General features: G+C 38.6%; 1 protein-coding gene across 4 annotated transcripts; it reads right to left on the reverse strand.

The window, feature by feature from the left end:
• Positions 1 to 806: 806 nt before the first annotated feature.
• PPM1A (protein phosphatase, Mg2+/Mn2+ dependent 1A) lies at positions 807 to 21,206 on the reverse strand. 4 transcript variants are annotated; one of them, XM_008922194.3, is made up of 5 exons: positions 20,355 to 21,206; positions 18,427 to 18,544; positions 13,345 to 13,453; positions 11,093 to 11,150; positions 807 to 8,728 (listed from the first exon to the last, which is right to left on the reverse strand). In XM_008922194.3, exons 1-5 carry the CDS (start codon positions 21,186 to 21,188, stop codon positions 8,699 to 8,701), a joined length of 1,149 nt encoding a protein of 382 aa, XP_008920442.1. In that variant the 5' UTR covers positions 21,189 to 21,206; the 3' UTR covers positions 807 to 8,698. The 4 variants fall into 4 exon arrangements, with proteins under 4 accessions (XP_008920442.1, XP_017937900.1, XP_017937899.1 ...); XM_018082410.1 differs by having other exon boundaries at positions 8,694 to 8,800; XM_018082411.2 differs by lacking the exon at positions 13,345 to 13,453.
• Between the last annotated feature and the right edge of the window lie 4,980 nt (positions 21,207 to 26,186).

Raw genomic sequence — 26,186 nt, forward strand, 5'->3', positions numbered from 1 at the left:
GATATACTTTGTCTCCCATGTTTGCTCCATTAATGTGAACCAAGGCTAATAGTCAATCTTATCATAGTAATTCCAGTTTTTAAAACCACAGAAAATATTCCTTTATTTTGCTAGACAATTCAGCAGTTCTGATTTTTAATCCTGATAGGGATAGGCCTGAATCTTTAAGACCTTTTAAAAGACAAGTTTGCTCCAGATCACAGGTGACAGAATCCCCTCCTGGCGCCCGCCCAGGTTTAATTTATTTAGTCCATGCCAGAATCCTTTCAGTTCTCTGCTGTCTATGAAGATTTCCGTGGAAGACAATTGTGAGCCTCATTGGCTCATAAAGGCTCATCTTCTCTCCAAATCCCAAAGGCTAAAACCAGTGTAAATATTTATTTTAGCCTTTAGAATCCTTAAATTCTTAGAAATTACATTACAAAGGTCTAGCTTATATTTTATAGTGCTGAATCTGAATGGGGGCAGAAGTTACAAATGTATTTTGCTCCTGTGTGACGTGGTTTTCCAGAAGTTGGGCATCCTAATCAATCCCTAGTTCTCTTGAAAACCCCAGACCAGGTGGGGAACGCCAGGGCTGAAGCCAAGCACAGACTGCTTTATGTTAGAATTTCAACATGTAAGGGAAAAACCAGGTGAAAATGGGGAGTTTTATTATTGTGACTAAGAGTGATCAAAATAGGCCCTCGATATTCTGTCTAAATCTAACTCCCTTGAGCCAGAAAATAGGAGGAGGCCTGGTAAGTTTGTAAATCGGGGACAATAAATGTGGGAGTGGTTTGTAGCATTGCACTCAAATACACACACACGATGTAATTGCCTGTTTTATTTAGTGGAATCACTTTTGTAGATTAGAAATATTTCCAATTCCCGTTTACTCCAATGCAATCCTCCACCATCGACAGGCGAAACGCAGTTTGTTCAACTGATTCCAAACCAAAAAAAATAAAGAAAAGGAAAAAAAAAAAAAGTACAATCTCAAAAGTTAAGTTAGAAACTAAGTTCACACATTTTCTTTGGGACCAGGAATCTGTACATAGTACAAAATATACATTTATTGAACTTTCTGTAAACACACAGTTTGAATTGTGTAAAACTGTAAATAGTGGGTGAACTACGTGGAGAATAATTTATTATATATTGTTATACATTCTACTTAAGGAAAATAGTTATGCTCTTGTATATTACTCTGTTAAATTTATAAATTCCATAATGAAGCTGTGTAATCTGCAAACATGCTTTTCAAGCTTAAATCTCTCCATTCGTAACACACATTTATACAGGTCATCAATGAAAAAAGTTACACTTTCCACAAAATAGATATAAAGAGGTCATGAATTTTCTAAAAAGACAGGCACAGCATGTCACTACAAACGAGACTCTTTATGATACGATGTGGAGTCAATTCTGTGAGAAGACAGGTGAAAACTCTCTAATTCAGCATGTTTGTACGTGGTCTTAGAAACAAGACAGATGCTAGAAACCAAAATCTCTGCTTATAAAGATTTATAAAATAAGAAGGTCCTGGAACTCAAATGTCATGCTTTTCAGACATCCAGCACTCCCTGGCTTAGAAGAACCTTGGCTTTTTTCTCATACTAACTCTTCATCACTAGTAATTTAGTTTTCTGAGCACTGAACTACCCGGCGCCATTGGCCAAGAACATTTGCATAATTCAGCACTTACTCCAAAAACTAGATTCCTGGCACCAAAGAGTTAGATCCGGTTCTTAAATACAACTTAACTCTTGGTACCCGAGGTCACTGCAAATCACACCATCAGCAATAACAGGCTGGGAAATCCCAACTCCCAGCACCCAAAGGCTGCAGGGCATTAACCCACAGAATGTGGGGTAACAGGTACTGCAGCTTCTCATGTACTGGGGATCTGGTATGTAATGCCCACTTCCCAATTTAAGAGGCTGGAAATTTCAAATTGCAGCAGACTTGTCAGTCTGGCATCACTCAGCAATGATAAAAGGTTCCCCTGTCAACACTGATAAAGATCCTTTCATAGAATGATTCATAGAATGGTCTGGGTTGGAAGGGACCTTTAAGATCATCCAGTTCCAACCTTTCAGTAGGTCCACCACTGGACATGGAAATAATGCTATGCAAATTCAGCACATTTATTCCTACATTTTTAGGGCCTCATTGTTCTTCCATCCCAGGTAACCCATTTTGGGTTTCATCCTTTTATTTATTTACAGCTAAAAGCATTTCATCAAACCTCCTAAACTGTGCCCTTCTGAGGTTTTAAAAGGAAAAAAAAATCTTAGATGCTTAAAGACTTAATGAAATTACCTCCAAATAATCTAACATTTTGCTTTAACATTACCACCTTCTTCCCTTTGGCTCCAAAAAGCTTTTTCAAAACCTAAACTGGATAAAGATTACATTTGTTTTTCATTCCAAGAGAAGTGGGACACTTAAGGCTCCAACAACACATGTGCAAACTTTATATGTCGTGAGCAAAGCTCCATCAATGCCAGCAGAATGTAAATTTAAGTTCGTGCCTGATTTTCCCAAGACTGTTTTAGTCTAATTTTAGTGTGAACAGAAACATTGTGCCTCCAATCTGAAATCCCCAAGCAATGAAATCGGCTGCCCAGTATTTGCACTGCTCAGAACGGGTGGAATTCACTTACACAGGTGAAACTAAACTCTGGACCTTAGTCTATAGGAATTGATAGCAGTACATGATGTTTTATGACCCAACGTGTTTCCTCATTTTTTCTTAAAGTTATTTCTAAAACTATACAACAGTGGCATCTCCCTCAACTCTGGAGGCCTCCTCACAATACACAAGGAGAGTCCTGTCCACTCTGGCTGTAAAACCCCCACGCTCCCACCAGCTCTTCAGAGCCAACAGCCCATGGAGGCAAAAAGGGATTTCAGCTGTGGCTCAATGTTCTTGAGCACACTGAGAAGTGCAGATGTCGTGTTCCTGAAGGAAAATGGCACTACCTGACACAGCACCCACCGCTGCAAATAAGTGGCTGCTTACACAGCAGTAAGGACCATTGGTTTTATTCTTCCTATTTTGGGGGAGGGGGGGAAGAAAAAAAACAAAGCACATGCCTAGTGATATTTTAAAAAGCATTTGGGCAGGAGTCAGTACAAGTTAAGTGTAAAAATGTCACTAGATATAAACCAATACATACTCTAGAAATCTGACCTGTCATCCCACCTCCACTGAAGTTCTGACAATATCAGAATAGAATGATTTCCTTAATTCTGTAAAAGGCATTTTTAAACTTAAGCTCACTTTCTCAACTTTTGTCATTGCAAAAGTTTGTGGTCATTGCACTTAAAGCAAGCCTCTCCCAAAACCCTTTCCTAGGACATCATTATCACTCCTGTTCCCTTAGCTTGGAAGCAAAGAAGTGTCTACACGAGGGGGGAAAAAAAAGATCTGGTTTACTGCAACTCAAAAGGAACATCAAATAAAAACACAGATAAAGCAATGAATATACATAAAGCCTAAGTCATTATAGGTCAACAACTGAAACAATCAGGAGATTAAAGCTCAGGACACTTTTTTCACTTATTAAGCAAATAGTAGAAGTATTTGTCATTTTTCTGAAAACAAGTTTTCAGGGGGAGACAACGTGAACTCAACTTTCAGCATGTCTGTTTTTTTTTTTTTCTACTTGAATGCATTTAGTGGTCCATAAGAATAAAGACGAGCTTCAAGTTTTCCTACAGCTTCCTGAACTCCTGTGAACAATTGCCACGGCCCAGGTGACTGCTACCTCATTTATAAAGCAATGTTATTAAGCAAAATAAGGCTACAGTGTTTCAGATGGGCACACCTGGGTCTGCAGAGACCTGCAGACTGTGCAAACACTCCACAGAAAGAGCTCACCAGAAGATTAGATTCTCTGATCAGTATTTCAGACAGGTCAGTCAAAATTATTTAGCCTCAGAGTGGTACTTCTAAATTTTGCTCCTTTCTTACAGTTTATGGCAGGAATCACATTCATTTTATGCGCTACAGAATCCTAGAAATCCATGTCTGGAGCCTCTTTTTACCACTTCAAGAGGTAAAAACCCTGTCCAGCCAAACAGAGAGTTTACACCCTGAGCTCGTCTACAAAGGCTCAGGAATGATCACCTCAGACACGGGTAGTGGTAGGAACAGGGAGCCACACTCATTATCTAGGAGACATCATTTTCACGTCTTGTGAGGCTTGGCACAGAGTAACAATTCATTTTCTACAGAAGAATGTCAGGTACAGCTCTGTAGCTCTAAAGTTTTGCCGTTTCTGAACCTATGCAAGGTACATCAGGTTTGTATTAAATACTGCCTTTGCCGAGGGATGAGGAAAAGGGCACTCTTTTCCTAAAGGTTTGCCCCTTTCAGACACGGCCAAGTTTAAATATCAAGAAATTCAAATACACCAAATCATTTGTGCATAAGAGCAATTCAAGAAGGTGCAGGTAGAGATGAAGGTGAACATCTATCTCAGCATGATGAAATCCTGATGTACATTGAAATAAGGTAACCTGTAACAACCATATCATTAACCTAATTGTGGCAGCCGTGCTGTCTCTCCCACAGGACAGAGCCACACACCCCTAGAGAACACAAACACGAGGTTTGTCAGCACGGAACGCGCACACAGGACGTTAAGACCAAAGTTTGATGATTCCAGTTTTAAGAAAAAGAACGTTTACCAAAGCAAAATGTCTCTCCTAAGTACAGAGCGGGGAAAGATCTGCAAAGGCTTCGATACTCCCTACACAGCCCATCATTTATCTGGGTGTGGTTTCCCACACCGCGGCAGGACGGGTGGTGCAAACATTCCTTGCTCCCAGTCCTGCCTCCCCACCCTCCATCTTGCCCTAGCAGCAGCACCCCACAGCTGGATTATCAGCTTACCCAGCTGAAGAGGACAGGGCTTCTCTTTGTCCTAACTCCATGCCCACATAAGGGCAAGTACTGGCACAAAAAAAGGCAGTAGGGACAAACTTGGAGCAACATTTAGTCTTGAAGTAACTTTATCATGAAACCATATCCTTCGTTCATAAATTACTAAAAATGGAATGCAACAGGAAGTCTGTCCTATCCCAGTGTATCAAAGTAAGATGGGATTCTCATCAGGGAATCAAGTAAAGGGAAAACTGTTCCCTAATTTTGTTAAGTTTCCGATTCTTGAACTGAGCAAAATAGCTCAGACCTATATTGAGTTGAGACAGCACCAGCTTTGCAATAAATAAAGTAGTGGACATTGAAGTCAGTTTATTACAAGGAAATGTTAAAAAGATCAGCTTTGGCACCTGCACGACCTCTCAAGGTAACTGCTACCATTGCTCATCTGCTGCTCAGTATTCAGCAGGCACCTTGCTAGTACGACACAGCCAAGGATTAGTGCAGCTCAATGACAGGCAGATGGAATTTCTCTCTCCAATTCTGATTTTTGCTCTGATGGCTGTGCCTCAAGGTCTTGGTGGTGGTGCTGCTCCCGGGCCAGGTGAGAGCAAGCCCAGCTGAAAGGCTCTGGCTCTATAACTCAATGGGACCTGCTGATTTCTGCCCCACCAGGGGCTCTATTGATAAAAGAGATTTACAAAGCCTTGCAAATCTAGGACCCTGATCAATGCCATGGCATTCAGTTCATCCAACATTCGTTTAAAAGACATTTTAGAAGCCTCTGTCTTGAACATATTTCAATGCTGAATTAGTGAGAATTATTTGAAACAGTTGTCTATAAAGCAGTACAGGTATTCTCCCAGAACGATCAGCGAAACATTTAATCTGACTACAACAAAACTCACAGAAACTGAAGCCAGTGAAGCTGTCAAATGTAGAAGGAAAACAAAGTTGCATGGCATACGAAGCAAAGTAGCTTTACAAATGTCATTTCCTTTTAAAAACAAGCAAATTGGGACCATCCTATTTGAACATGTATTTAAAAATACATCTTTTAACATCACACAATTTTCATTTCCATCACACAGGAATCTTTTTCCAAGAGGGAAATAAATAGCACACAATACTTCAAAATAAAAATTGCTGCCTTGCCCCTGAGGTGCTAATGTTTTTAGCATTTAAAAAAAAGTTTCTGGTGCAAGAAGGAGATGCACAAAGGTGCAAAAGTGCCTTTTTTTTTTTTTCTTTTCAGAGCAGTGAAAAGTACAGATTGCCTCTTCTCTAGGATGCTTTATATACTCAACTGGTATATTCTGTAATCAAAATCTGTATCTAAAATGGCAGTGTTTATGCATACATAATAATTCAGTGCTCTGACCTCACCAAAAAGCTGAATGTAGGCGGGAGAGAGAAAGGCCTGAAACGGGCTTTCTTCCACTACCCTCAAACCTACTCACATGGCCTGTAGCAACAGCAGAATTATCTCCTCTCTAACCTTCAGGAGACCTCGCCAGAAGAGGCTTCAGATATCTCCTTTGTCACTGAGACAGTTTAAGTGATTATGGTTTGAAGTAAGTATGGCTTTTCACACCACAGTTTTGCTTCCGATTCGTACAAGTTTAAAACTCAAAGGTTCCACAGTCCAGTTCAAGGTTTTGCAGTTTCCAAAACTAAACTTTAGTCTCTATGAAAAAGGACAGAACTTTCTCTGCCTAGTCCTAAATTAAGTTTAGCTTTTCGCACTAATACGCCATGTATTATTAAATATGCTTGTTAATTAGGTGCCTGTGAAGCTATAACTTAACATTATTATAGTTGTGCACTCTACAACAAAATTAGACATTTTAAGCATTTATTCATAGGTAGGTAAGGAACTGGTTCTTTAAGCAAAAATTGCTATAAATTTATAAATACAAATAGTGCTTATGTTTTCTTCATTCATGCTTGAACAGATTACAAACTGAATACAATGAAGTTACGTTTAAGCACCCCACATAGACAAGAGGGATAAAAGAAAAGTTTGCTGGTATATACTATACTTAGTTCCAAGACACTATAAGTTACTTTTTTCACTGTTCAGTGTTCCCTAACTCTGCATTAGTTTTAAGGCTATATATACAAATATGTATATGTCAAAGTTAGGGAAAGACAAATATAGCAAAATGCATTGTACTACGTTTTCCTATCAAAAAGTAATTATACACCAAGTTTTGATTCTGTCTAACTGCAGTAAATGTTACAATCTACTTGTTTTACTGATTTTCCTTTTGGGGAATCTGCCTACTAAATGAGTAAACTACATATTAAATACAATATTCTCAACCAAAAAGACAATACAAGGTGCACAAAACAGCAGTTTTGCAAACACGACTGACTTGAAAACTTAATTTTCGTATGCTCAATGGGAGAAAGCTAAGCTTAAATCAAATTAGTTTATTATCTTATAAAATTTTAAATTAGAATTTTAAACAACGAACAGTTAAATATTGTCAACATGCTATACCTCAAATCACAAGTACTGTTTAACCACTAGTCTCTCATTCTAAGTAAGTGGGTCAATTAAAAACACACACCATAAAATGTTAAAGATTGTCAGGCTTTGACACATGTATTTTTATCAAACAGTAGGCAAATTCAAACCAATGCACATCTTCAGTAGGGAGGAGAAAAAAAAAAACAACAAAAAACACCACCAAAAAGCCTGAAAAAACCCACACTTGTAAAAAATAGGGTAACGGATTAATCCCACATCATCCTCTAGCATATGGCTATGTCTTGGGCAATAATCAAAATCCTTCCCATTTTAAAAATGGGCTACCAATTAATAAAAATATTCTTCCACAAGTAAAATATCATTTACAATGGCACTGACATTTTCAAAGGCAGGAAAAAAGGAATTACACATTTATGGGTAAAGGTCTTGTTTGTTAAATCAAGCTTTATTGATAAAATGGAATTCAGAGCATTTTACTTGGAACAGCAGCAGACCCAGCCAATCAGGATTGTAAAAATGCTGCAGACTCCTACTGGACGTAGAAAGCTGCCTTTCCGTGCTCAGTGATCAGCAGTTTCAGGTGAGGGTTAATGGGAAAAGAGGTGCAAAGAATCAAGGCATTCTGATCCCAAGATTTGTAGGAAGAGGATACTGTTAACAGGGCATGATTTAACTCCCACTGAACTCAAAATCGCAAATCCCTTCGACTCCAACGTGAGAGCAGGAGTGCATCCAAGAAAATGATATCCATTTGTTGAAGAATGTGCACTACTTTTAAGTTATTTTTCCATTGCCAAGCAAAAATTCACACACTGTAATTTCTGGTAAGTTGCCCACGAGTTCAGCTTTCATATAAACCAAAAAGTTATCTTTACAGTTTTGTGCACCTCCTGAGCACCTAGCTGGCTAGGCTGCTGCTCCTTGCAATCCAAAACCACAACATGAATTTAAAAGGGATATATATTGTTGCATCACACAAGCCAAAACATTTCTTCTAACCTTTATAGTGATTTAAAGCGGTTCATAATTAAATATGAGCATTTTGTACAAAGACAATTGCACTTTACAAAAACAAAATCATACAACATAAATTGCTGGAGTCTGATTTACAACATGAATTATGGTTTGAAATCACGTTTACAGAAGTCTGTTTTACAAAAATGATCAGTTCCTGGGCTAGGTGTCGTACTGCTGTAGTCACTCTCACCAACACATCATATTCCCTTCTTTAATTAAGGTTGAGGATGGATGTTAAGAAGGGTCACTGAGGTTGGGCTGCACTTTCATTTGCAGGATGAAACGTGAACTCCACAGCTAGATGAGCAGTTTTACCACATATCATCAGTTGAGGCAGAATCCTTAAAGAAAAAAGAAGGAACCCTTTAAAGTCTGGAGTGCCCATTGTTGCAGGAGTTTCTGGATAATCCAGACTGAAAAGGGTGGAGACTTAAATCATTTCATGAGTCTTGTTTTCTCTCCCCTTTCAGAGAGAGCATTTAAGAAGTATCTAAAAACCATATATTCTTAATAAATGAAACATTAGAACCAAGACATCTAAAAATCTGACCAAGTGTTTTATCAAGTCTCAAAATAATATCGCAGGAACATTACTGAGAAGCATTTTCAGAGTAGTCAGAAGTCATACAAAATGGATACACTCAGTAAACAGGTGTGATAAAAGAGCAGGATGTGCCTCATTTCATGTGTTACCACCATTGTCATCTTTTGTGTTCTCAGCCCTCCCTCACTGCAGAGGAACACAGAGACTTAACTGATGCCCTGCTAGAACTCAGAGCTATTTCAGCACTTAGAATTTAAGGTTACAGATGTGTAGTTTGGACAACTGCAGAAAACCCTAATTTTGGATAGTAATAAAACCACAAGAGGAAAAAATAAATGTATATAACAAAAAAAAAAAGGGAAGTAGAAACATGTCATGCTCCAAATCATAACCATATGGCCACCTGAGTGTCATCAGAGAATCACAGAATGTTAAGGGGTTGGAATGGACCTTAAAGATCACCTAGTCCCAACCCACCCTGCCACAGACAGGGACACCTCCCACTAGACCAGATTATTCAAGGCCTTATCCAACCTGGCTTTGAACACTGCCAGGGCTGGGGCACCCACCACCTCCCTGGGCAACCTGTTCCAGTGTCTCTAAAATTTGGTCCATTTAGACCCATGGGCAAGAGTGGATTTTGTGTAACTACCACAGTCCTGGAAAATGTTTAACCAATCCCTGGTTTAACCAATGTTTAATTTTACTAGGTGGTTTTTAATCCAGTTGCCTTTGTGGCACGTCTGTTTCCTTTTCCCTTGCTCAGAGTGCTCTATATTCAGCTTTCTCCCCCTGCCCCCTTGGGGGTTACACAGGTTAACCACAACTAACTGGGACCACAGCTAAATCAACAGCTAAATCAGCAGCACAGGCATCAAACTGCTTCTGTGCAGCCACCTTTGGTTTGGTTGTTTCAGAGTTACCTGCTCCCCTTTCCTTAAGTAATTAAGGGCCACCATGGGCTTTAACAACAGCGTATCCTGGTGCTTCCACAGCTACACTTCCCCGTCATTACTAAGACTGCAGGAGGTAGAAATATTACTTGTCTTTAAAGCACTGCCTTACTGCTCCTTGGAGAGAAAAGAGGCTAATTAAGTCTCTAGCAATGCCACACATGATAATTTCTTAGCACTGAAGTTCTGCACCCTTCACTCAAACTCGCACACAGAACCCATTACAAACCATAGAGGGGAACAGTTGGCACGGAGGTGTAGTAAAAACAACACAAACTGAAATTACCCTTTGCAAAAGTACCACCTCCAGTTTTTCCTTCAAGACCAGAAGTAGCAAAGGAGAACAATTATATGAAAGACTAAAATGGCTGTTTCATGTGCCAGGATGAAGAATAAAAGCAGTATGAGTAAAAATGCACGAGCTGCTTGCCAACTATTCCATATGCAAATTTCGGTATCCAAGTCACGAACATCATCACAACGTTTGTGTACTGTACATTTGTAGGACAGCAACATTGTACAGAATGTATTTTCAAGGCAAAGCATTCTCTTTCAGCCACTATTTAGGAATTTTTATGCTAAAAATAGAACAAGGACAGACAAATAAATGAATGCCCAACTCTTTATTGTCTGGATGCATTTCACTTATGTCACATTTAAGCAATTTTTGCTGATGGGTAAAAGGATCAGTTTAACTACTTCATGACATACAGCACTTCTGGTGAGAGAACGTTGTTTCTGGTGATCAAGCTGCAATTGGGACCACAGTTCATATTCTAGAGGTTTTCTGTTTGTGGGTTTCCCCCCCCAGTCCACTTAGTGAATAATATATTCTTAAAGCTGATAATTACACATCTGTTTAACCTTTAAGTAGAGGCATTATCTTCTTGATATTTGGGGGACAACATTGCCCATAAAGAAGGGAAAAACCCCCATGACTCTTTCCACCATTTGGCAGCATTTGGAAATCCAGGCAGGACTGAAATAATGACATTCCAGAGGACAAATGAGTCAATCACACTGGAGTTTTGAGACTGTGATCAGCAGAAGGCAGCAGAAAACCACCACGGAACACAGTCCCAAGAGTACAACACTGCTATTCCTTCCTTGGGGAAGAGGTCTTTAATAAAAACTAGCAATGTTTCTTTCCAAAGCAGCTAAAATAACTGGGGTGGGGGTAAAGGTAATGTAAGAGAAAGGATACTTACAGCATCATCATTCCTGTAGGGGTTCAGTCTGTTATAAACGGCTTCAATCACACTCCGTCTAGAGCAAAAAAACAAACCCCACAAGATTTTAAGGTTGTGTCTTTCTTTTTCTCTAAAGTCAAATTCCCTAAGTACAGTTTTAATTTAAAATGTAAACTTTAAAAGGCTGTAAATTCACAGAATACTCTTCTACAATGATAGGTCCAATACTCTCCAGCAACTTTTCTCCGAAAAGACATTAAACTGCAAATAGCAGCTTTGTGTATTCTATCTTCAGACTGAGGCAAATTTTGTCTGGCAAAACATATTAAAAATTATTTCAATCATCTTGACAGTTTCCTCCTTTTAAAAGAAAACATGCTTAGCATATTTAAGATAGCTTGAAATTAACCTTCGTCTCTGGGATGATTGGTTTTTCTAATACTGATAGAAAATTGATAAGAAAGGGATGGATAAATATTAATAGAAAATTTGCAATCCACATGTAAGTGAGCAACATGATTTTTATTTATGTAACAAAGTTTTCTTGAAAATTGGTAGTAAATTAAAAAAAAAAAAAAAGAATCCAATGTGAAGCTGAAGGAAGAGGAAGCCTTTGCCTTTCCCAGTATATAAGTAAACAACTTTGGAGGGAGACCAGGAAGGAAAGAGGGGAGTAAAAAACAGGAATTATAGGCTGGACTTTAAAAGCAACTTTCTTCCAGATCCCCTTCTGCAAAATCAAGTGTGACGAAGTAGAAGGAGACTGAAACTGTGATACAAAACAAACTTCAAAGAACCACCTTTAAACTGCTGATGAATGCATGCAGAGCAATCACAAAGGAGTACATGAGAAGAAAAAAAAGCAGATGACAGGCTTTGGAATCATCCCATAATACTGAAAAGTCAGGAACTACCATGAATAAACATCACAGTGAATGCAGTGAATGATTATAGGAAGAAGAGGCTGGATTTAAAGCAATAAAATGAAGCAATTACAGACAAAGTATGTTGCATGTATGAACTGGAAAGTTTCCCTTATCTCTCAAGAAATAGGTATCTTTGATTCTAAATAAAGGCAGATTTCTTGAAAAGCATTATACTCCTTCCAAATTGGCAACAGTGCTTTAAGTTACACTAACATCCAATTAAATTCACATTTTTATCAGTCCCTACTCAAACCAGCATCACTAAGACACAGAATCCCACAGAAGTCTGTCACTTCAGCATTTCTTCACAACCATGATGCTACCACTAACCAAAGGAGATGAAGAAAAACCAATTTGTATGCTGTATTTCATGAGTAACTGACTGATACTTCAAGACTACAGCAAAATGTCCCAAATAGATGCTATTTTACATGAAATTGCAATCTCTTCTTTTCCAAGTCAAACAGTTCATAGAAGAACAATTTTGTTTTGTAGAAGCCATCTTTGCAGTTATTTTATAATTATTCAATTTATTCATTTGTCATTTATTCAATTACATGCCTAAAGTCTTCACCTTTTGGTGTAACAATACAAAAATCACACTCTGAAAGGTCAAAAATACTCTGTACCAAATGTGCCCAATTCATTTTAACACAGCACAGGCTCATGAACAATCTTTTGAACCAAAAAGCACTTGGTTTGGGGTGCAAACGAGCTAAGGACATTGCTTCCTTAAAGACTGAACATTTGAGAAGCCACAGAGCATCATCACTGAACTCTTCAAAGACAAAGCTGTAAATTTAACTTCCCACTTTTTTTTTTATAGACTTCTATCTTGTTTTCAGATTTGTCACAAGCAGAGAGAAAACAAAAGCAAATTTTTAAGTGATTACAACATGGCTTTAGCTACAGACAAGGAAAGAAAGCTGCCAAACAAAACATCTTATGCATATCACTTCTTGTCAAAGTGCAGAAATACATATCCAAGTAATCACTAAATTCAGTGTATTATTTTTGCACGTTCAAATGTAACCTCCCCCCCAGAAACCCCAGTTAATTAAAAAAAATAACAACTCAGGCCACCCTTAAAAAACCCTCATTGCTTCCCAAAACTACAGTTTGACATTTAATTTTCGCAGTGATTCATAGTTAACTCCGTTCTTATGCCTGTTCTTTTCACTCAGAACAACTGAGTAATAAAAATTAGAGAACAGATCATCACCTTTTGTCCTGTACCCTTCTTCCCTCCCTTCTCCCCCTCCCCACCCCCCCACTTTTAAGAGTGGCCTTGCAGTTAAGTTGGGATTTAAATCAAAAACCACATGTACACTGATGTGAACTCACTTGCTTGCCAACTCCCCCCCGGGCGGGAGGTTTGGGATGCTCTCAGTTGCTAACGTACGCATCACGTGGACTAAGTCTGGCACTCCTTCACCCTGCTTCTTTATGATCTCTGGGAATCAGAAGTACTTTTTTTGTAAGTGCAGTCCAAATTTAACTTTAAAAGATTGAAACACTCAGTTTTATAAAAAGGCAGCTTAACATTTAAAAAAAAAAAAAAAGAAAAAAAAAAAAAAGACAGATCGTACTCAACATGGTAATTGTTACTTTTGGTTCTGAAAGGAAAAGAGCCTGTAACAGATTTGACAATGATACACTGCTGTTAACATGCACACTGGTTTGGGAAATACACAGCTACCTAGTAACAGTGGGGAAAAAAATTCTTTAATGGTTTTCCTGCTATACACTAGATAGAAGACGTAATATCTCCCCAACGAAATGCCCAGGGCATGAGGCAGATATTAACATCAGCTTTATGGCTGCAACAGAAGATAAAATATTATTGCCATCACAGAAAGCATAATATTTTCAAGAAACAAAACGTCAGACATATTAAAAATAACCCCTGTGGCTGTATGTGTATCAGCCAATACTTGTATCTCACTGCATCACAGGAATATGCAAATTTTAAGAATTATTACACACAAATTAATAGCCAGGGACACCACATCCAATTGACAGTTCCATCCTCGACTCAGGGGATATTTAAATATTGAGCAGATACTTAAAAGCTGATCCACTCCAGCTTCTGGGTGAAGAGAATCTGTATTATAGCCACAGTCTCGTTTGCCAAGAAATTAATTCTTTAACTTTATTCTTAGGCCTGGTTGGATTTATTTTTTTTTTTGGCGTTTGCTTTATTTTTTTTTTTCCTCAAGCCATAAGCACACAATTTTATTTGAATTGAAGAGATTTCAGACCACCCCACCCCTGAAGAGCCGCTCTTTAAACAGGGATTTTAGGAAACTTAAAGAACAAGCAAGAAATGCATCTCCTTGGTTTCTCTGTAAACAGGAGCTCTCAGAAATTGCAAAATACATGAACTATTAAGACCTGGTGCTGTTGATCTTCAAGTGAATATTGCAACATGCATACAATAATTTGTACATATGTGCACATCTATACATGCACATATGTACAGGCACACTATTTTTCATGTAATAGAGCATTTACACAGTTTGAAAGTAGTTGGAATTCATCAGTACCGTTTCTGAAAAATACTCTAGCATTCAGTTTTTGCCCTAAATAATTCCAGAAGAACATACCAAGTTTCCATTTTATAATCTGTGAGATAAAGCACACTGAAATCCTTTAAAACCAACATGTATCCAGTTCCTTTTAGTTAAAAAAAAAATAAAATTAAAACCAACAGTTGTGAACTACTTTTTGTTCGTGTTATAGTTTTTCAGGGCTGTGTGTGTTTATAAAAAGCATCGGCTCTATTTTGCAGTCAGGCTGTGTAAATTATTTGCAAGGTATAGTGGAAACACTGTCTAGTCCTCAGCCAGCATCAGACTCTGCAGCACAAAGCTTTAAGCTGTTTACTTCAAAACCTACATTTCAAATGCATGACACCGCACACCAGAGACCCCTCAAAAATTTGCCATTTCCTCAAAATCTACAGCCAAAATTCATTTTACCGTCTAATGTTTAGTAAATAAATAATCTAAGACTCTTAAATCTGAATAAGAAGCCAAGATCTCAGATTTGGTTTGCCAAGTTCCTTTATTGTGCAATTTTGAACATCTAGTATATGCTACATTGTGCTAGTGCTAAAGTTCTGCTGTACAAAAATAAGGAATTTATAGTTGACCTATGCTACACAGTTTCACAACCTGTAACTGCAGTACATTTAACATACAGTCTCCACTAAATGAATACATTTATACTTTGATAAAACTATAGATACAGACTGAATGAACACTGAAGACACAACAAATGGAGTCGGTCTGCTAGCTGTGTTTAATTTATTGGAATTATCTTGTTTCAATACACCTTCAACCCTCCCCCCAATCTTTAATTTACTTTTAAACCTTCTACACATTTTCATGGCATCAAGTACTGGAAAAAATGTACTTAAAACCCTAAAATAAAGGATTCAAAAATGGGAATTCCATACAAAGTTTAAGAAAAAGCCAGAGCTTTGTTTTTGTGAAAATAAGGAAAGGAACATGTAACAGCTAGCTTAAAATTATTTATCTCTATATAGGTATAAATATTGTAAGGATTATTTATTACGGAATGGTTTTATGTAAAAAAAAAATGAGAACAGAAAAAAAAGCTTAGACAAGTTTCTTTTTAGAGTCAACACATCAATAACACATATTAGTGCAAATAATAGCAACACATTTTGGAATGACTGGTTACTTCTACCATGAAGTTCACATGATATTTTAGGGGTAACATTGATTTATTGCAAGTAATGGCACAAGGATGCTTCTCCACACTTGCTGCTTCTTCCATTATTTATTGTAGCTATGAATCTGGACCACAAACACATCAGAAGTAGTTGAAGGAGAGTGCTAAGTGACATGGTGAGTAGAAAACTTCCTATGTTTTCTAAATCTGAGTCGTCTCTCCTTATTCAAGATGACCATCAGTACTAAGTCCCATTCAGTCTTAAAATTTGCACTACTTTTTAACAGTATAAGGATATATTCTGGGCTGAGGGAATAGAAATACAACCAGAAAAAAGATGCACACTAGTAAGCATCGACTCCCATTACTTGTTGGACTTCACTGAGTACTGAAGTGCATAAAAATACATAATATGCATTTTGACCAACTTTCCATTTTAATTCATTTTAACTGTAAATTGATGTTACAGATTAGTAAGATCATTCTAAAAGTACTCCTTATATGTTCTAGTTGCTTCAGCCAAAAATTAGGCTTTTAAAGTTAAGCACTGCTACTCTTATAGTATTCTAAGGTAAGAGCAAGATTATTCACTGTAGTGTATAAAGTTTCAGATGCTGTAGCAGTCCTACCTTACTACTCAATAAGGCATTATCCATTTACTTCGGAAACAACTCAACTGCACAGGAATTAAGTTAAATGTAACCAAATTAATCAATTCCTGTTCTTGAAGTTCTGCTTTAGTTCAGCCTTTCAACTTCTCTCATGAGTAAGTAAAAGGCCAAACTCTGCACACAGCTGATACAAATTGCTGCTGGGGTGAGTAGTGTTTACTACATATTTATTACTTTAAATAATATCTTTGTGCAACTATAGGCAAAAGGTTGAGAAGAACTCTCAAAAAGAAGCAAAATCCTTGAGGGCAAGTACAATATATTTCCTCAAGGTGTTCAGACATCATTCCATTAAATTAGTATTAAAGTGCTTTATAACTACATACAGAATCCTTCTGCCTCTATGCAATTATCACACTTTGCTCATTCCTGAAATTTTCTATTTGTATAACTGCAAAGTACCAGCAGCCAAACTCATTGTATGTACCATAACCACATGCAAGTCCAGTGTTTAGGTTCTTCCTTTGTAAAATGAAGCAGCTGTACAAAAATGCCAGCTTTCCTCATTGTAATACTCCTGGGGTACAATGAAGATGCAGCCTTGACTTGAACATATTTCCATATTCTAGGTCACGGGTTTGTCTGAACCCAGACAAAATATCTAAGATAAGAAGGCAACACTTGCCCAAATTAGGACTGTTACCATGCTGTAAATTAATGTGTGAACGTACAGCACACTTGTTCTCCACCAAATCTGTGGGTGGGCACACACACAGCAAGCTCTCCAAATGCCTGGTGCAAACCTGCTCCCTGCTTTGCAAGGCACGAAGCCATCTGACACTTCCCTCACGCAGCGTGACCGCGCACTCGTATCCCTGCTGCGCTGCCAGGGAGATTCACACCATCGCTCCCTGGGCACCAACTTCTCCTCTCAGGCAAGTGTTAAGATTAAAGCACAGAAATGTCTGCCTGGACATTTGTTCAGGGGCAGAACAGATGCAGTTTGCCAAGACCTTGTGAATGAGGCCTTTGAAAAGCGTGGTACTTTCTGAAGGAGCACCTACACAGGTTGTAAGTGCTTTAAAATTGCACATTAATTTGTCTGAACCCACAATTCCCATGTAGGCAAGCTCTCTGTGAGATTTCTGAAGCTGCACTGTGTTGTCTTCACGCAAGTTAAGGAGGGAAAAAGTGCATAATATACTCCTCTAACTTACTAATCACTGCTACCATAGTTGTGAAGAAGTCTGCCTATTGTGCCCGGTGTGCTATTAAGGATTCTTGGGAGTACACACACAAAACTAGACTTGTAACATATAGGTCTAGAGGAGTCCACTTCAAAAATAGACTTAACCTATGCAAATAATGCATACAGCATGTCTTATGTTTCAGAAACAAACTCCAAGCTGTGGTTGGTTTTAAATACCAAAAGGCACTATAAATGCAGTTTGAACCAGAAATTCTTTAAATCGAATTGATTTCAAGTATCATTTTTATGTGATCCAAAAAGCCCAAGGCTTGCAGTTTCAGTTTATAGAACTCCAGAAATACAAATTAAAGGAAAAATTTTGAAGTTACTATCAGAGTAAGATGAGTTCCCAGCTTGTTTGTCATGAATGCTTAAAGATCAGCTTTCAAATAAGTAAATATATTAGCTTAAAGATTACAGTAATCAAGTTGTAATGCTACTATAACTGGTAATAGAATATTACAGCTAACTGATTTGTATTTAATTATATGGAAAAATGGCACTCAAATTACCATCTTCATAGACACTTTGCAAGATATTTTGATTATTTCATTTAACTCCATGTAACAGGAATCAGGATTCACTGGTCTGAAGTTAGTGCTGTCAACAGACTCAGGAAGAATTCTGGGCACGAATGCATTCTCTGCCATCCTGAATAGTTTTCTGGGTTATAGGCTGCTGCACTTTCACAGCAGAGCTTTCTCAGGACATATATGAGTGCCTTTTTCAGAGGTACACAGGATGGCCAATGGCACTTGAAGGTCTATTAAGAAGCCTGTATGTGTTAAGGGTTTAGCTGTTGGAAGGGGAAGGGGGCCAGGGATCTGTTTAGAAACAAAGTTACTTATTTTTTTTTAAATGATCCACCTTCTACTCTGCTTTCCAGGTACTTGTCCAACTCTGCCTCTCTTTTCACCGCCTCTGGCGATACCTTTGGTGCATTCGGAAAACAGATCAATATCACACTCATGTTGTCTCGACTTCCCTGGTGGAAAAGAAAAAACGATTTGAGAAATGTATACACACACACCAGGCTAAATACACATCAAAGCATTTGACACACAGAAATTCACAAGTCATAAGGTATTAGGATCCAACAGTATTAGAATCCAACATTTACTACTGTGGATGAATATTATCCTTTGCATTAATTCCCCCTTACAGAATTCCACGCCCGTTCATTCGGTACAGCTGTTAAGTCACTTTGTTCTTTCCTCTTTTGTGGTCTGAAGACTACATGGAGCCAGTTACAGACAGCCCACGGTCTAAAAACTGACATTAGTCATGAGTGATGTGTAATCACAAAGTTGTGTTCCATCCTGTTTCAAATACTATCCAATTGTTTGGGGAAAACAGCTGAATATCAGATGGGTGAACAGAACCATTACTGCTTAAAAGCAGTAGGCAGGAAAGCGCTGAATTCAGACAGTGCTTCCACCTAAAATCACAGCTATTAGGTTCCCCCCCAACAGCCCTTTTCTTTTAAAACAAGGAAAGTTACAAGTGAGAGAATTTGTTTGAAGACCAACTGGGAGGTGCCCAGGCCTCTACAAAAACATTCTTTGAAATGGAAACATTTAAAACTCAACTAAACAGAACCCCAATACTTGAATGTGTTAAAATACAACCACATTCTGCTTATGCAAAGTAATTGTTCAGTTTACTTTCAATACCCCTGTGCTCTGGTCTACAAAACATGCATCCATATGCCTAACTTTTAATGATAACTAAATCCACTGATGTCAGCAAGATCAAGAACAAGCCAGTGTTCAGAACAACAGTATCTGGGTGCATGGGAAGGTGCTGACAGCTGGCTCCTGCAAAGCTTACAGCATCCACAAGCCACTGTTCCTTTCCTGGAATTTGTTTTCAGGACTACCAAACAAAAATTGCAAACAAAAACATAAGCATTATCAATCTGCCAAAGTGTTGGAAAGCAATTACATTCTTCCAAACAGGAAACAATGACCCTGTTAGCCATGTGGCAAAAACAGAGACGCTGTCTTGTCTCTTTAGAATCAAAAATGTTGGTTTTTTACATTATGACTTCTAGCTCCTTTGGAAATTAAGTATCAAGCTATGAAACTCAGTGCTTGGAACCTCTTCTGTAACTGCATCACCCTGCAACTTATAAATACAAAGTAAAAGTTATTGCTGACAAAATTACACAGATTTGTTAAACCAAAAGGTCCCAGCTTCTACTTGAGCTGCTTTCAGAGCTGTATCACACAACACTGAATAAGAAATACAGTAATTAAACCAAAATAAACACTAACATAGGAAGACAGGCCTTCATAGTTAAGCAGGAATTTTAAACTGCAAAATATGAAGTCAAGGTTCATTCATTCTGCATTTATCTTGGTGTAATTATATCAGTAATATTACTACTATATGTCCAAGAAAGGAGGGGAAGATTAGGAGTGGAAAAAATGATCTCTAGCCCGATTAAGACTTAAGAGCTACGGTTTTGTAAAGTATGTTATAAAACAGAAAAGGGCAGTTACTGTCTTGCCCATAAATACCCATCAGCTCCTAGTTTTCCATCAATCACAATGTATCTGTACATGATTATAAACTCTAATTAACCAAAACCACCAGAAAGACATATTGTTTCTGTTGTGTGTTCATTCCCCCTCTATCACAATTTCTGTGGGAGACACGGTCATTACTGTCAAAGTCGTGTTAACATAAACCATTGGACACTTATAGACTGGAATCAAAACTTATTCTTAACTTGTTCATAAACTTCTAACAGTCAAATCACAGTAAACTCAGCTTCTCTCAAGTCTGGCTACCTTGTACAAGCAGGTGTCAACTATCTCATTGCAAACTTTCTCAAGGTCATCAGTGACTTCAAGTCTGGATCTTACAAAGTCACACAGCTCTTCATTTCCCATAACATCCCAGATACCATCGCACGCCAGGATGATGAACTGATCGTCTTCTTCTGATCTCTCGATTTCATAGACTTCAGGCTCGGGTGAGACCAGCTGTTCTGTAGGACCTTTCCCATGGACACATTTGTAATCAAAGTCCCCAAGTGCCCTTGAAACAGCAAGGGAGCCGTTCACACGCTGAATCATTACGGAGCCACCTGCATTCTGTATGCGCTCCTTCTCCAGCGGATTGCTCGGTTTGTGATCCTGTGTGAAGAAGTGAACCTTCCTGTTTCGACAAAGCAACCCTCTCGAGTCTCCACAGTTGATGAAGTATGTGTGTTGGGGGGAAATCATGACACCCACAGCTGTTGACCCACTTCTGTCTGCGCCATGTTTCTTCTCCGAGATGACTCTCATGTGTTCATCAATTTGCAGAAAACCTGTTCTGATGCCGCTCTTTACACTTTCCACAGATGGTGGCCCATCTGGCCCTTTAAAATCCTGGTTGCTCGTGATGTGATCTAATAAATGCTCACAGCAGTACTTGGCAACCTGTGATCCAGCGTGCCCATCATACACAGCAAAAAACGACCATCCATCAAGTCCGTTTGGCAAACCGATCACGGCCGTGTGTGCGTCCTCCATCTCCACGCGCCAGCCCTGCATGCTGCTCAGGCCGTAACGGAGCCCGTTCCCTTGCCCCTGGGCATTATGCTTCTCCATCTTTGGCTTGTCTAAAAATGCTCCCATGATGACCTTCCTTCAGTTCTGCAAGGAAGGAAGAAAAAAAAAAAAAAAAAAGAAAAGGATTATTAAGATATTTCCTTGTTTGAAAATCCTACTGGAAGTTGTTAAATAATGGCACAAATAATGTTAAGATGACAAAACACCAGAGCTACAAAGCTAAGATTTTTCTGTGTCTCGAGTCAAATCTGCATTGCTTTCATCTAATTTAAACAAAGGCACTACTACTAGCTGAAATGCACTTTTCCTATTTTTGTATTTTCAGCTGTTTTACTTGAAAAATTTATATTCCACTATCATTCATGGTTCTGACAAAAGCCTCTAATATAAGTATGTATGAAATCAGTTTCAAAGAGGACTTGTTCACTGGCACACATCTGAATGGCTGTTCCCTGCGATTACTGAGCCATGAAAGAGTTCAATGTTTCCAGAACAGTGGCATTCCCTAGATCCCTACCTGCTGGCCACAAATTCCTGCTCGAACTCTGCTTTCCTCATAGTGATGGGGAAGTGAAAGCAAACTGATTAGCTTTTCTTTTAGGGGGGCAGATTCAGGGGGGTTTGGTTTGTTTGGTTGGTTGGTTTTTTTCAAAACAGATAAATGATCTCAGTAACCAAGATGATGCCAGAGTCTGTGTAAAGGAAAAAGCAACACTGGATAATCTAGGAGCAGGGCTGGGAAGGAACAGAGCAGCTGTCCCTTTAGGCAGCAGCAAGCCATTAGTTTGGCTCAGCCATCTTGTGAAAGCTCATCCTTAGATTTTCAGTTAAATTACACAGCAAGCTTCTCAGATGTCTGTGCTGCAGATTTACTTAAAACCTTAATGTATTCATGCTTCACTGAAAGACAACTGCCCCTAACAAGTCTGAGGAAATCTGTTTGGAAATAAAATCGCATGTATTGTAAATTCATGTGTGAATCAAGATTCAAGCCAGACCAATACACTGCACACCCTCTCCTCCTCCACCTCCTCATTGGGATGTGATGCAGCAAATATTTGTGCTTAAGAGAATAAGAGTTATATTTGCAGGCAGCGTCAACTGACTGGTTTATCTTCATGGCTTTCACACCCTAACCATCCAACCCACCCTTCTAATCCACATCGGGTTATTTGTGCATTCATTATTAAAAAACCATACAAAATAGGTCACACATTTTACATACTTGCAAATTGTGCCCTGGGAAGCATCAAAGACTCTGCAAATCACTGTTATACAATGCAAGGTAATGGACAGGATTATGAGCTTTTCTACTTGAAGACAGCGGGCAAAAATTAACTGTGAGAAGGGATTCTGAAGCACATTTTACCTGAGGCCCAACTAAGCAGCTGCACTAGCAGAAAAATCAGTACACCAGGGGCTTTAGAAATGTTTAACTTGCATGTGGAATATATTTGACCAGTTTTCTAAGTGACCACATCACTTTTTGATAACATCACTTTCTAATGCAATACAGCACCAGCTATAAGTGACACCATACATCCAACAAAGCTTTCCACATAGCTTTTTTCCAGCCACTATCAACCTTTCTAAAACATCTGTGTTAGAATAAACAGCCAAGAAATGTTTATATTTGATCTCACCACAACAGTGATTCAAATGTGAGGCACGGGGACTGGTTATACACTCTCTGGCTCACATGCTTTGTTAACAAAAACAAAACACATACTTCAGCGGTATGGAGATGGCAGCAGCAGCAATACACCTCTGCTTCCTCTCACCCCAAACCCTGCTCTCAAGTTCTGTCTCTTCTCAAGCAAACACGAGATATTGATGCCCAAGCAAACTGTAACTAACCAACAAAACAGAGTGTGTACTGAGCGTGTCTTGTGTCCCAGCACATGCAGGAGAGGTTCACATTACTGCAGTTGCTAGGAAAAAAATATGACTTAGACTTTTTTATCTTCACATGCAACTCTACTGAAGTCAGAGTGATCAAAATAATTACAGAATGCTGCTACACATCACATGGGGAATTATTTTGCAGAATACTACTTTTTATTCGTTCCACGACAGCAGCAGAGTTTAACACCTCACACTTTTTTACTGTCAAAGAGATCATAAAACAGAATGAAGATATTCAATTATTTCATCTTTAGAGCTCAAAAAGCAGAAACTGCCCTGGCAAATACCACATTTTCGTGAAGTATTTGACATTATTGGTGTGTTTGAAACAGAACAGAAAAGATTAAGAACAGGATACAGTTAAACTGACCACAAGCACTGTCAAAATTTGGACGTCAAAACTGGCAGTGTTCCTTCTGATCTCTCACCTTACTAAGTACACAAGATCCAGAGTTGTGCTTTGTAAGCAGTCTGTCCTATTTAGTAGTTTATCATGTAAACCCCAATAAAAATACACACAGACAGGCCACATGAAGTCTTAACAACTCCTACAGAACTGGCAGAACACTTCCAAAGTTAACAAATCTACTCTCCATTTAAAAACCACGTTGCCTCATCCCTCCCCAGAAGGTAACCTGAAAGCTGAGGCTCTTCTAAATTAAGCCTTGCAGGTGAGATGTTGACCCAGGATCCTTCAAGGGTGTGAGTTCCCACCATGGATGCAAATACAAGCAGGCAGAAGTAAAACCACAATGTGGTCATGCAACAACCCCTTTGGAAATTATCCCCAGCCCATGGCATGAAGTCATCACCTGCAGAAACTGCAACAACAGAGTGCACTTGTCAGCCCTGCAACACTCCAGCCAATCATACTTCCACCAGAACTTCAGTTCTAAACCTGCAGGAAAGGAGGCCAAGTTTTCAAAATCCTCACTGTATCCAAAGAGACGGCATCATTTATTTGTGGATAGAATGAACATGTCAGGCTTTTAGGTTTTTCCTAGAATTTCAATTCTCATTCAGAAAAAATTGAGTCAAATATGACCAATCTCTGAATTCTTAGGAGTTGGAAGTCACCTGCTACTTCTCTCCCCACACCCTTAAGTGTGGTTAAAACCTGAAGAATTTAGAGTGTCTTGGTTAGGAAAAAAAATAATCTTAGTTTTAAAAGAAGGGACAGACACACACACAAAGACTGATGTAAGAAAGCCATGCCTCCTTCCTACTAAAAATACTTTTTAGACTTGTTTTTGAGTCCTTATCTACGGAAATATCTTTCACACACCAGTGTCTACCTAAATTACCAGTACAGTTTTTCATTCTTTGATGAGGTGCTTTGTGCACTACAGTGATTAAGTTGGAATGACACCTTTGGTTAAGCATTTAACTCTGTATGCAAATCTGATTAACCTATAGCAGTGCAAGTGCCCAAGTTACAGCACGACTTTGTTATGTAAAAACACTAGAGAGACGTCAGACCCAGAACACACTGCATGCACCATGTGCAATAAAGGAACAGATCCTGAACACAGCCTAACTTAGCCACTCTTTTTATTTCTTTAGTCATCTTTCTTAAGAGGAGTCCTCATTTTATGACCTTCATTCTCCAAATAATTTTACTACCCTTTCCCTTCTTAACCCAGCCACACATTTCTACAATCATGTTAGAAAACTGGTCTCGCAGCAGGAGATAGAACCAGTCCTCTACTCTGGAAGCCTCGACTTCTGGGATGCTTGAATAATTCACATGTGCTAAAGGAGAAGACATTCTTCCTGCTCCTATTAATGGCAAAGCAAGAGAAAATGCACTTTAATCATAAAGTTTAGTGGCAAAGATACACCATCCACTTTTATTTTCTTAGAGAAGGACCATTCTGAACAGTACTATAAGGGTGGTGCCTCATAAAAAGATCAGAGGTGCAACATTTTCTTCAGAAATGGCAACTAACACATCTAGCACAGCAAATGCCACAACAATTAGCCAAGCAAACTTCAATTTTAATCTAACATGATTTTTTTGTTTACCATCTTCATATCAGGGACTTGCATTAGTTTTATGTCCTAAGAAAAGAAGAGCTTTCTGCAGTCAAAGTTTCTGGATTTTGGCTCTGAAGAACAGAGAGGCTTCTGAGCAAAGCTAGAAGTGAAAATGGACCCCTGTGAACAGAAACAAATATGCAGGAGATGCATCTGTGAGTGCATTTAAACCCTGAGTTCTGAAACCCTGATTTTGTGGAGGTCAAACTGAAGGACAGCATCTACAACAAGTGCACGGAGAACTCAAGCTGCAGTTTGCAGACTGCAGGAAAAGCAAGAATACTGTACAGGGCCTATAAAAATCAACACAAGTAACAAGACCTTGGATAAAGCACAAGAGTGCCAAAATTCAAAGGACTGCAGCATTAGAAACAAAATTGAAATAATGAATGGAGCATGCCAAAGAGTCAGTAGCTAAAACTCCTTGAAAATAGACACAACTGGAGAACAGAGTGGCAAAGAAAAGGAGAGTAATTAGTATACCAGACCATGGACAACCAGGGACAACCACAGATACATCACTGGAATGCATGAAATCTCTTTGCCCCTTCATTTGTTCCTCAAATTGTGCTATCCAGGCAGCACAACCATAATGCCCATTCTGATACACTGGAAAATAAATTTTACTGTTTTGGTATTTGCTTATTGATTTGCTTGAAGGTTCAAGTGAAGGTAAGTCCTACATTGTTCACAAAGGACAGTTAATGTAACTCCACATACCTCTATAAAAATACAATTTATTTTTCCAAGGAATTTGGACAAGGATTTGATCGTTTCGTCCAAGAAAACTAACCACCCCCATCTGAAACTTGTACTTCAACAATATGTAAATTAATAATCCTCTTAAAACAATGTGCAACTTGTATTCCTTCCACTAGGATAAGCTGCTTATATGAACCACACTGAAGTCACAGGCACTTGTTCTAACTAAGCTGAGAAATACCCCCATACTCCAATTTCCTGGAACAATTCTCTCAGTGACATTACAACCCGTGTGTTGTAATGAGCACCATAAAGAAAGATTACAACCTTTACTTGAACTGCAGGACACAGAGCAAGTCACCAAATTATACAGACTGCTACTGAATAGAAAAAGGGCATTTGTTCAACTTCAACTCCAGC

This window comes from Manacus vitellinus, unplaced genomic scaffold (genome assembly GCF_001715985.3).
Source record: "Manacus vitellinus isolate BGI_N305 unplaced genomic scaffold, ASM171598v3 scaffold_6_pilon, whole genome shotgun sequence".
Classification (NCBI taxonomy): Eukaryota; Metazoa; Chordata; class Aves; order Passeriformes; family Pipridae; genus Manacus; species Manacus vitellinus.

Bases quoted from the DNA above. Each gene is read 5' to 3' on its own strand.
- PPM1A (XM_008922193.2), bottom strand. From the start codon at position 21,188: ATGGGAGCATTTTTAGACAAGCCAAAGATGGAGAAGCATAATGCCCAG. The intron at 18,545-20,354 runs GTAGCCAGACTT...CTTTTCCACCAG, and splicing joins TTGACACCTGCTTGTACAAG to GGAAGTCGAGACAACATGAG. The intron at 13,454-18,426 runs GTGGATCATTTA...TCTGATTCCCAG, and splicing joins CCTGGAAAGCAGAGTAGAAG to AGATCATAAAGAAGCAGGGT.